Source organism: Nanorana parkeri, unplaced genomic scaffold (genome assembly GCF_000935625.1).
Source record: "Nanorana parkeri isolate BGI_ZX_2015 unplaced genomic scaffold, ASM93562v1 scaffold559, whole genome shotgun sequence".
Classification (NCBI taxonomy): domain Eukaryota; kingdom Metazoa; phylum Chordata; class Amphibia; order Anura; family Dicroglossidae; genus Nanorana; species Nanorana parkeri.
In genome coordinates, this window is record NW_017306827.1 from 784,482 (window position 1) to 800,309 (window position 15,828).

General features: G+C 42.8%; 1 protein-coding gene across 1 annotated transcript in view; it reads right to left on the reverse strand.

Moving 5' to 3' along the window:
- LOC108791545 (carboxyl-terminal PDZ ligand of neuronal nitric oxide synthase protein-like) overlaps nucleotides 1-15,828 on the reverse strand; it is an 82,499-nt gene that overhangs the window by 13,394 nt on the left and 53,277 nt on the right. The window contains exons 4-9 of the mRNA XM_018562057.1: nucleotides 10,298-10,390; nucleotides 8,379-8,437; nucleotides 6,534-6,642; nucleotides 5,168-5,297; nucleotides 4,587-4,738; nucleotides 1,179-1,349 (exon numbers count right to left, since the gene is read on the reverse strand). Coding sequence (XP_018417559.1) covers nucleotides 1,179-1,349; nucleotides 4,587-4,738; nucleotides 5,168-5,297; nucleotides 6,534-6,642; nucleotides 8,379-8,437; nucleotides 10,298-10,390 — 714 coding nt within the window. The remainder of the gene's footprint in view (nucleotides 1-1,178; nucleotides 1,350-4,586; nucleotides 4,739-5,167; nucleotides 5,298-6,533; nucleotides 6,643-8,378; nucleotides 8,438-10,297; nucleotides 10,391-15,828) is intronic.

A 15,828-nucleotide genomic window follows, 5' to 3' on the forward strand; every position in this document is an offset into this window, starting at 1 on the left:
GGGACCGAGCCAGCGCGCAAGGAGATGAGGAGGGGGGCCCGCTAGTACCAGTGGCAGGACAGGGGAACGAATGTTGGGGGGGCCACCCGCTTGGCCGCCCTGCAAGTGAGGCAGAGAGCCACACACTGGGTCCAATTGTTCCACAGGCAGCGCTGGGGCCTCGGCCGGGAGCTTCCTGAATACACACCCCTGCTGCATGGTGTTCCAGCCTGGAGGACAGTTAGATAAGGTAAGTGATTTCATCTCTGTGCCTCTATGTTCTGTGAGTTTGTATAGCTGATGGAACTAATCTGCATTTCTGTATAAATTATTACTGGGAGTTGTAGTCCTCTATAGCTGGTGCCATTCTGCATTGCAGCAGTGCAGAATGGCATCAGCTATAGAGGACTACAAGTCCCAGCAATGCATTATAGTGGGGGGGAGTGTTGGGGGTATTCTGCATAGCCGACTTTTACTATAATGCATTGCTGGGACTTGTAGTCCTGCATAGCTGGTGATATTCTGCATTGCTATATGATGATTATACAGCAATGCAGAATAGCTACAACTGTGCAGGACTACAAGTCCCAGCAATGCATTATATTTTTAAGTAGGGATACACCACTGCCAATACTGGGCATTTTCACGAGTACTCATACTTGTGAAAATGCCCCGATACTAAACGCAGATACCGGTGTTCTGTCGAGAACGCCGACGTAGTCTAATTTGCCGACCTCAGCATCTGCGCTTGCGCATAGACCAGTATTATCGAGGAAACCGGCATTTATTCACAAAGTATTTCAGTAAAATCGTTAATTGTGACCGTTAATAATATTCCAGCCTTCATTTACTGCCATAGACGGTATATTATTAATGGTCACAATTAACCATTATAAACGAATACTTTGTAAATAAATGCCGGTTTCCTCGTTAATCCCGTCTGTGTCGTAAGCGCAGATACTGGGTCGGCGTTCTCGACAGAACACCGGCACTAACATTTTAAACAAGCGGCTGCCTGAGGTCCCGCGCTTGCTGGGGACCTCGGCAGCCTTCCTGTTAACCATGTGGTGCCATTGCGGTTGGGGGGGCCCTTCATGGTTTCTTGCACCGGGGCCCTGAAGGTTCTAGTTACGCCACTGCCCTTTCATCATGCACTCCTGGAGATCTTGTCTCACATAAGAAGGCAGCTGTGAACTCACCTGGGCTATGACCACTTGTGTCTGCTGCTGCTGTTGGAGGAGCTGGTGCTGTAGGAGCTGTAAGCGGTGCTGTGAGGCTAGAGGAGTGAGGACAGAGACAGAAGAGGCACAGCTTGGGGTGTGAACTTTCTGGGACAGCAACGAGTAGGTTGAACAATTTTCAATATCCTGTAAATAAAGTACAGGGTTGGGTAAATGCTCTGGAATCAAGAAATAAAAACGAATCCTTAAATAAAGCCAGAAACTGTGGACTTCATGTCTAATACAGTGAACAGCAGATAAGAAAGTTGCAGAAATGTCAGACAGCAACGTGTCTATACCTGGGCGGTTGGCTTTACTTACTAAATGGAAAAGTGGGGGTAGGTGTGACAATCAATTTAAAAACACAAAAGAAAATGTACAACCTTTTTTTGTAAATCAAACTAGAAAGGGACATACTGACAGCTGATGGTCTTAATACAGTGAGTTACTGCATTCACATTCCATCGGTGGTATCTCCAGGGTGATGGAGACCAATATGAGGGGAAAATGCAGGCAGGTATACCTGCAGGATGAGGTGTGGTCAGTTACATACGACTGCACACAGCAGTCATCTCCTGGTCACATCTATTTAGGGAAATTATGTGAAGTGAACATTGAGACTTTGATCCTCAGCAAGCACTCAAGCTGCAATGAATCTGACTGGCAGCTGGATCTTTCCTCCAGTTTTAATTCATCGGTCCTACGTTGTCTTTGCTGTCATGGCAGACAATCCTCCACTAGGGGGCTGCATAAATCAACGAATGAAATTCTAAAGGCCAGCAAGGACAATTGTAACAGGACAATATCAGACTGTTAGTTAGTGCAGGCCAGCCGCCTACCAATTTACATGACATTCACACTAAAACCAGCGGCTGTTCACTCCTGAGTGAGTTGGAAACTAAATCGGAAATGAAATAGCTTCTCACTTTCATAACAATGTGAATCACTGCTATAGAACTGATAAAACAAACCAACTTTGGAGCGGCACATCATCGAACGCCTGTATGTTCCTTTCCATGTACTATTTGCCAATATTGAGCAATTATCTTTTCAATTTGCTAAATGTTTTGTGGCACAAAGCTGCTGAAATTACTGACTACATGTATATTATTAAATGTTCTGCATAACTAGGCAGTTCATAAATATTATGTCCCAGGTTTTGCTACATCTGGGAAGGTGATAACAGTGACTTCTATCAGACCCCATTCACACTGAGCGTTTTGTAGCGTGATTTCTGCTCAAAAATCACTCAAACATGAAGCTCAATGTGGCTCTCCCAATGCATTTCAGTGGAGCTGTTCACATCTCACAGCTCAATGTCTCCTGTAGCTTGTAGCTCAAGCTTGTCGCTTGAACATGACCTATTTTTCGGCGGATTTCATGCAATTTGGCCCAATAGACTTCAATGGTGTAGCTCAATGTCCCACATTACCAGCGATTTTGCGCGACATTGTCGCACTACAGAAGTGTCACTTTTGCACAGAAATTATTAGCAGGAACATAAGCAGGAAACAGGAAGAGGAACTATGTCACATCAAGACCGCTTTTGATTGGATACAGCCCAATGTAGCAGCTACGAAGGCCATGCCAAAAGTAGCGCTACGTAGTGCTACAATATGTGCACTGTAGCTCAATGTCTCTCAAAATCGCTCAGCTCAAATCAGGGCTGTGTGAATGGGGTCTGAGGTGTCTATTGTGGAGCACAGGAAAAGGAGCCATTCCAGAGGACATAAATAGAGATTCAAGAGAAATGGAGTATTTCGTTGACTAAATGTGCAGTTCATGGGGATAAATACTAATTTTTACAGGAGTGCAATTTTTTTGTGAACTAAACATTTTAATGTGAACATTATTAAATATACTAACATGTAGAGCTGCAGCTAACGATTATTTTCAAAATCGATCAGTTAGCCGATTATTGAGTTTGATTAATCGGTTAATCGGATACAAAATAAAATACATTTTTAAAAATGGCTCCAGTGATGGGACTACTAGTTTGTATTGAGATTGTAGTCCATCAGAAGAGCAAGCTTGGAGCGGTGGAAGTAAATAAGAAAAAAAAAAGTATGGTGTGCAATATAGTGAAATGAAAAGTGTAAAATTATATAGCAATGAATGCAGAATGGCACCGGCTATAGAGGACTACAAATCCCAGCAATAGTACATTATACAGCACAATACAGAATGCCACTAGCTACAGAGGAGTACAACAAATCCCTGCAATAATATATTATGCAGCAAAATACCACCAGCTATATAGGAATACAACAAATGCCAGCAATACATTATAGCTGGCGGTATTCTGCATTGCGCTGTATAATGTATTATTGCTGGGTTTTGTAGTCCTTTATAGCTAGTGGTATTCGGCATTGCACCACTGTATAATGTACTATTGCTGGGATTTGTTGTACTCCTCTGTAGCTGGTGGTATTCCGCATTGCGCTGTATAATGTATTATTGCTGGGATTTGTAGTCCTCTATACAGTGCAATGCCCAATACCACCAGCTATAGAGGAATACAACAAATCTCAGCAATAGTACATTATACATTGTGTAATGTACTATTGCTGGGATTTGTAGTATCTCGTATAATATACAGCACAATGTACCATCAGCTATAGAGGAATACAAATCCTAGCAATAAATTATAGAGCACCAAGTGGGGGGGAGTGCAGGCTTACCTGAGCAGTTTTCCAGCAACTTGTTTCTGAGATCGGGCCTGTCTATTGGCAGCTGTCATCCGCCCACCCCTGCTCCTCCTTACTTCTTCTCCCCCGTGTTCCTGTGCCGATCGTGGAAGTGGGAGGGTGGTGAGCGTGAGGCGGGGAGGAGGTGCAGCGTGTGGATGCGGTTAGCAGCGGCAAGCGTGAGGTGGGGAGGAGGTGCGGCAGCGCGGGGGGGGAGCCGTGAACAGGGCCAACTAACCAGAAGCCGATTAATCGATGATTGAAAAAGTTGACAACTTTTTCAATCATCGATTATAATCGATTATGTCGATTAGTTGTTGCAGCCCTACTAACATGGGCATATGAAATAACTCAGACTGAAATGACCCCAGTCTGTCAAAATTCAGTACAAAATGTAGGCGAGAAGGAATTGCTGCTTTCTTACAATCAAGCCTAGCCAGTCAGTATCTAGTGAAACACTAAAGATGTTGGTGGCATTCTGTGAACAGTGTAAGATTGTTTTATAGGTCTGCCTGCATCTGACTCCTGTCACACGCTCAAACAGTTCTCTATCAAATATAAGTTCTGAAATGTTACTAATACTTGTTAAATATGGTCAGATTAATGCTGCTGCACACTGGAGCTGCTGTCTAAGAAGTTTGCTTTGGGTGGCCATTGTCTGCTGCGAGTACCAAGAATCCTCTTGTTTGGGTCTTACCCAGCCATTTTTTTCTTTTAGCACTGGAAGACATTTGGCAATGCCTAGGTCTGGTGCAGATACAGCACGTTCACAGGTTATCTTCTCTGCAGTAGCTCTTATCAGATTTCCATCAGCTTCTGTATCTTTATTTTCTGCTCCTGTCAGCTGTCGCCCTATTATAGGGAGAAGGGATTATTTAAAAAAAGAAAAAGAAGACTTTAATAAATTGTCATCATATCAGGTGACAAAATATTTCTCACTATATCAGGTGACAAAATATCTGCTGCTTCAGCAAGATCCTCCCAACCAGCCATTAACTCTCCCCTTTCCAGCCACGATTAGCACGCTGAACACTGAATGAGTAATCACACCAGGACAAAGCGCACGCTGCTCATTTACATATAAATTTATGGATTACATGCATGGCTGAGGAATATTAAGAGGACTAAAATAAACCCATATATTGCCATTCGTCATTCTGTTTGGCTGTAGCCACTGTGGATGGGATTGTCATTTAGATTGTTAAGCAAGGCGCACAATACAATTGGCAGCTGTTCCGCCAGCTGAGCGCAATGCATTAATGCACTTTTGTCTCCAGCTACCTTCTAGTTTGGCCTCTTCCAGAGATTTGTCACTGGCTCCGTCCGCATTCTGTTGCGCATGTTGAAGGCTCATTTTGTGGCACACTTCAAAGGCCTGTCCAACTGTCCGCACAATCTGCATGGCCTGACTCTGCCGAGAGAGAGAGAAAGGGAGAGAGATGCCATTTGTAGAGAATATGATCTCATGGCCACCACTGTACATGTCCCTGAAACCCAAATAAGAGGATATCATAAAGAGCAAATTAATATATCTCATAACAATGAATGGCCTTTTGAAAAAAAACTATACCTAAAGTTTACAGCCATTTACTGGTAACAAATGCATGCTGTCAAGGCATGTCTCTTCACAGTACCAACTGACACAACACTGACAGCAACTTTACTACAAGCATTTCCTGACATTAACTCTGATTGATCACCAGAGGCGGAACTACCGGAGGTGCAGAGGAGAAGGTTGAGGCGGCCCCAAGCAACGACGGTCCGGCGGTGGAAGAGGCCCACTGCGGCAGCTAAGGAGCTGCATGTGCAGGGAAGGGGACCCCGACCAACCCACCTGAGACCCCGCAGAGCCCATCATAGATCCTGCACAGCCCACAGAGACTCGCTATGGGGGGTATCAGGTGCGGCTGGTCGGGGTCTCAGGTGAGCTCTGCAGGATCTCTGGTGGCTCCAGAGTCCAGTTATGTCCAAAGTCCAGTGCGTTGCTAAGTCCAGAGTGCTGCTGAGTCCAGTGCGTTGCTATGTTCAAAGTCCAGTGCGTTTGCTATGTCCAGAGACCAATTCATATACTGTTCTGCATTGCTGTATAATGTATTGCTGGGATTTGTATTCCCCCTACAGCCGGTGCCATTATGCATTAGAGTGTAAGCTCCTTTGTATCGAAACTAATGTGACTGGCTCAGTGTTCTCTGTACAGCACTGTGGTATATGTTAGAGCTATATAAATGTATAATAATAGTGTGAGACTGTGGGGGGATATTAGAGTGTAAGCGCCTCTGGTGCAGAGACCGCCGGGGGGGTTGGGGGGCCAGTGAGATCCGCTCCAGGCCCCGCTTTGGGAGGGGTGCCCAAGATAAAATCTTTCACCAGGGCCTTTTATTCCATAGGTCCGCCACGGCTGATCACATGACATTCTTGAAGAATCTTCACAGCAGCATCTTATTATCATCAATGTCTGAAGAAAGAACAATCTGCTTTGTCTCATAGCAACTAGAGAGTGAATACTGCACTGGAAAAAAAGGATCTGATTGGTTGCTCCGTCTGCACATTAGGATAAATCTGGGGTCCACCTTGGAAAAAAAGGATCTGATTGGTTGCTCCGCCTGCACATTAGGATAAATCTGGGGTCCACGTTGGCAGCACTCACTTTCTTCTTGGATTTGAAGACGTTGCATTTGAACGTGTTGCTGGTACCGTCCCGGGCAATATAGCTGAATATCTTTAGATCTTGCGAGTCGTGTGATACATAGAATATCCTAGAAGAAAGAAAAAAATAAAATAAAATAAAAACTTTTCAGCCTGTCTGTTATCCTGTAAATGGTGTTTCCGTCATGAATATTCAACGCAGCCTGGAAGGACGAGGAGATTAAACATTCAGCAGAGATCTGGGCCAGGCTGGAAATAGAATATGATCATATTCTGGAATTGGGTGAAATTATGCTGGCACTCAGCAATTGCCACACTGCCAACCAGCCGCTCAACAGAATGCAACTTAAATCCAAATTACCCCTCCATGTACAAATCTTGCAGCAAGCTGCGAATACCTCCCAAAATCTCTTTTTTGAAATATATGACTCCTAGCAAGAGCGTCAATTTAAAGATATATCGTGCTGCAGGGTTACAACAGGAGCTGATAGAAATAATAATGACTGAGAGCACACGCTTGAGGGAAAGTATTCTTCTGCACACAGCTGACTTTCTGTGTCACACTTCTGTGAGCCTCTGCCAGCCTACATTTGTGAATAGCATAGAAGAAACCACTTCAGCTCACAGAAAATAATACATTTTGTACACATTAGTGGACCAATCAGTAACTTTTAGAAGTTTGCATGAATTTATTCATGACATGTCACAATACAAGTATATTGTTTCAGAAAAACTTTTATCATGTAAGAACAGAGACAAGTACTGCACCCGGAATTTACATAGCTTTGGCATCTCTGAGCCAGCATCTGAGTCCAGGAAGATGATCCTGGATGATGCCTGAACAAAGATGATGCTGCTCGTCTGAAGAGAAATGCAGATTATGGCATTATCTGGGGAAGTACTGTGACCTCTGTGAGAGGTAATAGGTTACATAAAGCAATACTCACAAATACTGCTAGGACCTAGTAAACAGCTGCCTTACAATTTATATTGTTATTCAACATTCCAGGTTTACTGACTCGGACGTACACTGAACTCTTTCCATGTGACGACGACAGAATAACACAGTTTGTATGCATGAGGCTGGCATTGCACAGAATGTGTGAACACCGCAACATGAAAAGAAATAATAAAGTCACATCCATCAACAATATGTTGTACGGCAATATTATATACAAAAAAGGCTTAATGAAGGTCTACTTTAAAGAGGTACTAGAGTGTATATTCAGGAAATTGTGTGTTGGTTGTCATATTTGGAAGTGTCAATACTGCCCCTTTATGTAATGTCATTTTATGGAGGCCATACACGTAATGATTTGGTCAAACGATTCTTTACAGAATTGGACGATATGATGGAATCTGTTAATGATCAAAAATACATATACCATGTGTCCATGTGCCATGGATTGATTTAGATCAAACCTAATCAGTTCCAGTGAAATGATTATGATCAGTATAGGCAGAAAATCTGATCGTATGAAAGTAGGCAAAACTATATGATCGTTAACAGTATGGCACTCAAACTATATTTTTATGCAATTCTGTTTATTTAAAGAATTGTTCATTTATTTCATTTGGGGGAGTGTGATTTTTTTTTTTTATTCAAGACAAATATGAAAGCAATGTTTAGTAAACACAAAACAAAAGGAAGAATTAATGTAATTACAACACATAGCATTGGAACGGTTACTATTTATTCAGGGGCAAAATCTACACATTTTCTGGTTCAAGCTGGATAATGTGAACACTGCATCGGGTTCCTATTAGTGTATCGTGGTAATGATATTGCATTGAAACTGAAATAAGCAGCGGGTGTGGCCATATGTTTGTTTGGGGGGTTTCTTACCTGTATACGGGATCGTGCATCAGCAACATCTTACTCTCATCCCATGTCCATTCTTTTCTCTGAGACACAAAACACATCGTTAGAAACATCATGCAAGACAGCCGACTCCTCTACATATTTCATATCCCGCATTGCTCTTGGACTGTTTAGTGTTAGAATCTGTGACATCACTGAGAGCAGCGAGACAGACAGCGTCTAAATTGTTCTGCATTGATCTGCCTCATTTCCAGAGAGCCCCCAGTGGCTACCCATAGGGGCAGATGCTGATGGTGAAGCACCTGTGTGGATGAAAAGACACCCGCGGTTCTCCATGATAACATAAATCCTTTACATGTTTCTCACCTCTACTACCCTTCAGTAATCTTTCATCTCCCAATGTAAGAGTGGCACTTTATTTTTTTTCTACCCCGTCCTTAATCACTATCCCCTGTTCTTAGTGGAGCTGTATGCCAGGGTGTGAAAAGGCTGAGTGTGGCCAACAAATGTCGCAATCTAAATCAGCCCAGCACAAAAACCAACTGGACAGTCATTATTGGCACCGCCCCATCTAATAATTGTCAGCCCAGTTGTCCTCACATTGTTGGGGAGTGGCAGATGGCAGATGACTGCATGGAACTGCCCTTTATGGACTCCAGATCCAATAATATTACAGTCATATGGGGCCACACGGCAGAGAACCTGGTAAAAAGGTCGGTCATACTGCAATGCTCGTTAAAATCTAAAACATCTAATATAAATGAGCGTGCGGCCCACACACAGGAGCCATTAAATGAGATTTCTTCGCTTTCATCTTCTATTTTATAAAGATAAACGCGTCGTACAAGATTCCCCTTCACACCTTCAAAGCTCTGAAATCAATTACCCATTGCAGCTACCTCCATGACGCCAGCTTTGATCAGGGGCCGCAAACTGACACATACTGGAGGGAACTGATCCTCTGTAGGGAAGTTTCCTGCTGGCACATACCCAGGGATACAATAAACATCCAAAATTAGCTTGGTAAAACTGACTATTTAATAGCCCACTCCTCTCAAACCTGATATATTAGTTATGAGTGGATGTAGCAGGATGACTCATTCAGCTTCTAATATTTCTCAGGGGCTCCAGCATTAAATTTTCAGCCCAAACCCACCTGCTGCACGTGATGGAGTCTCATTTTGGGTTCAAACTTTACATTCAGAATGCAACAAGGGGGGCTTTGGAGGGGCGCCCATCAACTGGAGAACTAAATATGTATCAGAACCACAATTTATAATAGAGATGCTGCTTCTAATTTAATGCCTGCTAAAAAGACGCTACCCAAATGCTTCTGCTATATGCAAATTTGTACTGACTAATGGATGCTGTAAATTAGTGCCCTCCAGGCTGTTATATTCTGGATATGAAGACTTGTTTATCCAACTCTAAGTGTCCAAACAAACAGATTCAGGCTGAATGAAGTACTTCAGGGAGGTCACACCTAGCATACCCCAATCCAATTCTACAGAATTGAGGATAAGAAGCCTTTAGGAAGTTGTGCAGCAGAGTGTAAAGGGACTAAAGAGTGAAGACAGGAGATATACGACTCCTCTCTGAAGTCCCAGACCTTGCTATAAACACGTTCATCATCTTTTCTTATTACAGCCATATTTGAAGCTGCGCTCACAGTATTCCCATCATGTAATCTCTTATCGGATACAATGCTCAGCGGCCTCATAAGATGCACTCTTCCATTATACATCATGGCCAGAAATTAGATTTTCACCCATTTATCTGGAGAGTTCTGTGAGCTCTGCCACTTTACATTACAGAATAAAGCTGAACATTAGTTCAGATAAGATGGTAATCAAGCATGGTGCTTTTCCCACAATGCTGTGCTGCTGGGAGGATGGTCCAGTATATACAGATCAGTATACATATGATCGAAAGTATAATCTCACCTTCTGTTTCTTCCTCATCGCCACTTTGACTCCATCCAGGGACACTGAGATGCTGACTTTCTTCTTCTTGATGTTTTTGGCTTTGAACTCATACTGGCGGGAAAAAAATGGAGAAAGCAACATTACCATCTGCCCAGTGCTATGCACTATATATTGAGGATGCACCGATACCAAGTACCGTACTCGGTACAAGTACAAGTACAGATACTTTTGGAGCTCCAAGACTAGACTAGAGAAAAATTCAAAAGTAAGGAGGCAGCTGTCATTTGTAAGGAGCTCCAGGGATTTGTACATCTCTATATTGATAAAAACAAAATCATACATTAAAACAAATAAAGGGATGCACCAATACCATTTTTGCAAGTACAGGTACTGATACTTGCCCAAGTACTTACAGATACAACAACTGATACATTTTTGTTTGTTGTCATGTGACAGTTTTTCTAAAACAATATCGACGAATGATTTCAGGACAGTGGTGGAGCACCAGGGCCAGGTCCCAGCTGCAACCACTGCAACCCTGGTAGTTCTCATGAAAATGCCAAGTATCGGCACTGGTATCTGTGCATCCCTACTACCGGTATATATATGACTCTCGTCTATCTTCACATGCTGAGCTCAGCTGACCAGACTATGGCACAAAGCTAACACTCTACTGCAAACTAAATCATATCCAAATCCAACAACTGCCTACAGGACTGCGACTGTACACACTCAATACATACTGTGCAAGAACAGATACTGAGAATTACAAATAGAATGGAGGATAAGAAAGCTGATACTGTGCAGCATACATATATACGGAATTATATCAGATACTGAGAAATACACCTAATATACAGGAATAGAAAAGCTGTACACTGTCCATACATAGAGAATGAGATCAGATACTGGAAATTACATTTGAGCACACAGAACAAGAGAAGAGCTACTGTGCAGGGTCCATAAAAACACAATAAGAACAGATACTGGGAATGACATCCAGCACACTGGACAAGTGGAGTGATACTGAGCAGCATTCATGTATACATTATACGATACTGACAATTACACCTACTTGAATTGAATAAGACAGGTGATAATGTGAAGCATCCATATATAGTATAAGATCAAATACTGAGAAATTGAATGGTCCTGACTTCCTGTTTTAGTGACTCCTTTCTCAAGCAGAGTGCTATGCAGTCACCCTTGGGTGTGTCCCCACAAAGACACAGCAAATCAGGCTACTTCCCTTTCCCATGGCCCCGTTTCCCCCTCCAAGCTAGTAGATGTACAGTTGCTGTAGTCTGCTCTGTCCTTTGTGATCTTGTACTGGCCAGGAAGTTCAAGGAAGCTGAGCTCAGAGACTTGGAAGCAGCTGTTCAGAAACATGATGATTCTGAGTGTTTGGGCAAAAATGTAAAGCAATGCTTTGCTGGGCAATGAATATTTGATTGATATGGATTTCTTATTAATCAAGTTTGCTGTCTGCAGAATCTTGCCACCGGCAACTGTCATTCCTTGGCTGAAGTCATTCAAGCGCCATGTGCTTACAATACAATTTTAATAATATATATATATTAAAAAGGTGGGGAAAAGTCATTTTCGGCCTGACAAATTCTGCTGTGGGAGGTGCATTGCAGTGCCATTCATTTCAATGGCACCCCAAACGTGCCTCCCACCCACAGTGTGATCGCCCGCACGGTACCTCAACGCTTTATGTTTGTAACACTCCATTTATGTATTTTATTTTAAATTAAACTGACATTAAAAGGATACATTTTTTTCCACTCCCCCCCCCCCATGTTAATGTCAGCACTTACCTTAAATGATGTCTCTTAATCCGATCTTACTCTTCTTTCCCCATGTTATCATCTGTCCCTCCAGCGGTGCGGCGGCTCTCCGATCCAGCATTGACTCCTCTCTGCTTACAGGCACTTCCGATCCAGCGGTGTCTGCATGCGGGTGCACGCGTCCATAGGCTTACCTTGCGTCTCTGCTCGTCTCACGGCCCAAAATCTGAACTGCGCATGCACCCGCCCCAAGATCCTTTGCGGCCGCACGAACAGTTCCGGACTCTTGTCGCAGGAGCGCACAGCGATAATAATGTCAGTCTAAAGCGCTGTTTAAGCGTTTGTTTTAAAAAAAAACGTTTTGCCTATATCTACTGCTTATTAGCAGTAGATATAGGCAAAAAAACGGGAGGCTTTAGAACCCCTTTAAGGATGGTATTTAACCAGTTGACATCCGCGGTGTTAAACCCCCTTCCCATCCAGGCCATTTTTCAGTATTCAGCGCTGCGGTACTTTGACTGACATTTATTCCGTTATGCAGCGCTGTACTGAAATGAATTTTATACCCTTTTTTGGGGACAGATAGAGCTTTCTTTTGGTGGTATTTATTCACCACTGGGGGTTTTATTTTTTTACTATATTAAGGAAAAATTACCGAAATTTAAAAAAAAAAAAAGTTTCCCCTATATTAAATGATAAAACATTTATTATTACCCAATTTTTTGGTAAAATATAAAAGATGGGGTCACGTCGGGTAAAAAGACACTAAACATGTCAAGCCTTAAAATTGCGTGCGCGCGCGAAACCTCAAAAAACGATAATACCCAAAATTGGCCATAGGCGACGCTTTAAAAGCTGTTACCGCTCATCAGTTTAGTGTTATCAGTGATTGATGGCCCTAAAATGATTGCTCTCACTGCGACGTTCGCGGCGATATGTAACATGTGTAGCGCAATTGTAATTTTTGCGCGCTGGGGCACCGGACGCGTATTTACGTTTATAGGCGCGTAAACGTGGGGGTGGGGGAGTTAAACATTTTGGGGGGGTTTTTCCCCTTTTTTTATATGTGACTTTTATTTTATTTTTTATGTGTTACTTTTATTTTTTTTAATTTAGATTTCTTTTTTTGCACTTATTGTTATTGCTATTATATAGGGGGATAACAACCCCCTATATAATAGCAAAGGCACACTGACAGGTCCTCTTTATGGAGACATTAGGGGTCTCTAGGACCCCTAATATCACCTGTGGACCCCAAAAGAAGCTGATGAAGCAGAGATCTGCTTCATCAGCCGCGAACGAGCACATATAGGCGATCGGCGGGCTATGGACCCGCTGATCGCCTATATGTGAAACACCCGGTAACGGGTGTGTGCAACGGTCGGGTCTTTTCTGCCCGTGCGTGCCCGCTAGGGGGCGCGCGCGAGCAGAAATCCGCCAATGCTGCAGTGCCGCCCGTCCGTTTTTTTACTACGGGCGGACGGCAAGAGGTTAATCATTTTTATCCGATCAATCGAAAAAATTAAAACGGTCAACTAATCGATTATGAATATAATCATTAGTTGCAGCCCACAAATAAGACAACATTGAGAACTATATTTAAAGGTAAACAAATGTGTTTACTCTTGGATTGTTTGCTTTCTTTAAAACGGCCATTGTTATTTGTCTTTTTATGGCTTTGCTTGGTAATAATCCTCTTCCCAGTGCAGTAAAAAAGTTCTCTTTTGAGTCTTTGGATTAAATGTAATAAATGATTCAGTTTATTTGTTCTAATTTAACAGACAGTAAAAAATGTTTATTTACATATCTCAGGGTAAACTGGGATCCATTAATTGGGGGCTGTCCATCATGGAGTCACTGGCCCAGTACAAGCATGCAGACAGGAAAGAATCAGGACACCTAACCTGCATATTAACAATGGACCTTGGTTCTTGGGCTCCTGAAGGTCAGAGGGCCACGCAGTGCTGCCTCGGCCCCTAAAGAATTTCTCTCTTTTGCTTCTCTGTTTATATCTAGGTGTTGCATCACTCGAAAGCATTCCTGTGAGGATAATTCATGTTTACATGGATATGAAGATTGTATCACAAAGGACTTTCTTTGGGGCACATACTGAATTATCTTCAAGAAGAAGCTGATATCTTAATCATAAATTATTCATGTGATCATTTGAAGATAGCAGTGCAGACAGAGAGTGTCTGAGGAGATTTGTGCAGGGACACGTGCAAACATGGGCTGGAACAGAGAGGATTCAGGAATGTATCATCTATATTTACAGTGTGGGGATCTGGGGGAGAAGTCTCACAGAATGCCTCATTTCTTGTATTAATCCACATAAACAGAAGTAAAGCCACATCTCAGAGATTGCCGTATTATGTGTCCACCAGAGGGCAGACTTTTCAGACACATTCCAGAGGACTCATACTGCCCAACACTAGGGAGGAATAACTGCGATGCAGAGTTCACCATGAACTTTGGTTGTTTACAGTTTGCTGAACGCCCAAAATGGCCTGCTTGCCTACCCGCCAAACCTCTGGCTGCAGCAGAAGTAATTTATTTAGTGGAAGTATTACTGCTACCACTAAATGTGACCGCTTCCCCTTTAGCTCAGGACCATGCATCCATCCCCTCTTGTTGGTTGCTAGAATACTGGCAGCTGCTAGCAAGCAGTAGATATATGCAAAAAGTGTAAAAAAAAAACAAAAAACCCCCGCTTTAAAAGCGGTTTAAACTTACCTGTGTCTTCCCCGCGCGCTCCTGTCTGAAAATCTGAACATTCTCAGGCGGCCGCAATGCATCTTGGGGCGGGCGCATGCGCAGTTCACATTTTCGGCCGGGAGAGGAGGAGAGATACAATCTAACTATATGGACGGTGTGCACCCACATGCAGACACCGTGGGACAGGAAATGCCAGCAAGGACAGAGGAGTCAGCGCTGGTTTGGAGACCCGCAGCAGCGCTGGAGGGACAGATGAAAACAACAGGAAAGAAAAAGAAGATCGGATTAAGAAATGTCATTTAAGGTAAGTACGTTAATTGACGTAGGGAGGGAAAAATATTTTTGACTTTGTCACTTTATTAACACTTCAAACCTAGGTATTCTACCATAAGACAACAGAGTAAAATATTATATATGAAGTGCTATGCATTAAAAAAAAAGGTAAAAAAATCTTCTCCAAGAAGTCATGAGTTAACACCCAGATGAAATATTTGACTTTCACGCTTCTCAGAGCAACAAAAGAATGTGAAGTGCTGAAGGCGGAGCTGCCAGTGTGCAGGTAGATCACCACCTAGCCAATTGAGATCCAGACCTCCCGGCACTTCTGTGACCTGATTTTATGCATCATTAACTCCAGCTTACAAAGTGTTCAGCTGGGAAGGCTAAAGTCAGATCGGTACAAACTCCAGAGCCACATTTTCTGAAATATTATTGGAACCATTTACAGGTCACACAGGGGCCCCCACCGCCCAGAAGACAGTGCAGTGCTACAGTTAACTAAGTACAATTTACGTATATAGCTCTGACATTTTCCGCAGTGCTGTACAGAGAATACTAAGCCATTCGCATCAGTGTTTGCACCAGAGGAGCTTATACTTTTGTATATTTCACTTTTGCAGCCAGTTTGGAATAAAACCTACTTTATATTCACTACATGTTCCCATTCACATAGCATAAAACTTTAAAAAAATATTTAAAATTGCTGCTCCTTTTTTTTCCAGAAACTCCAGGACTGAAACATCCTGTTTAGTTCTCATGGAGGGG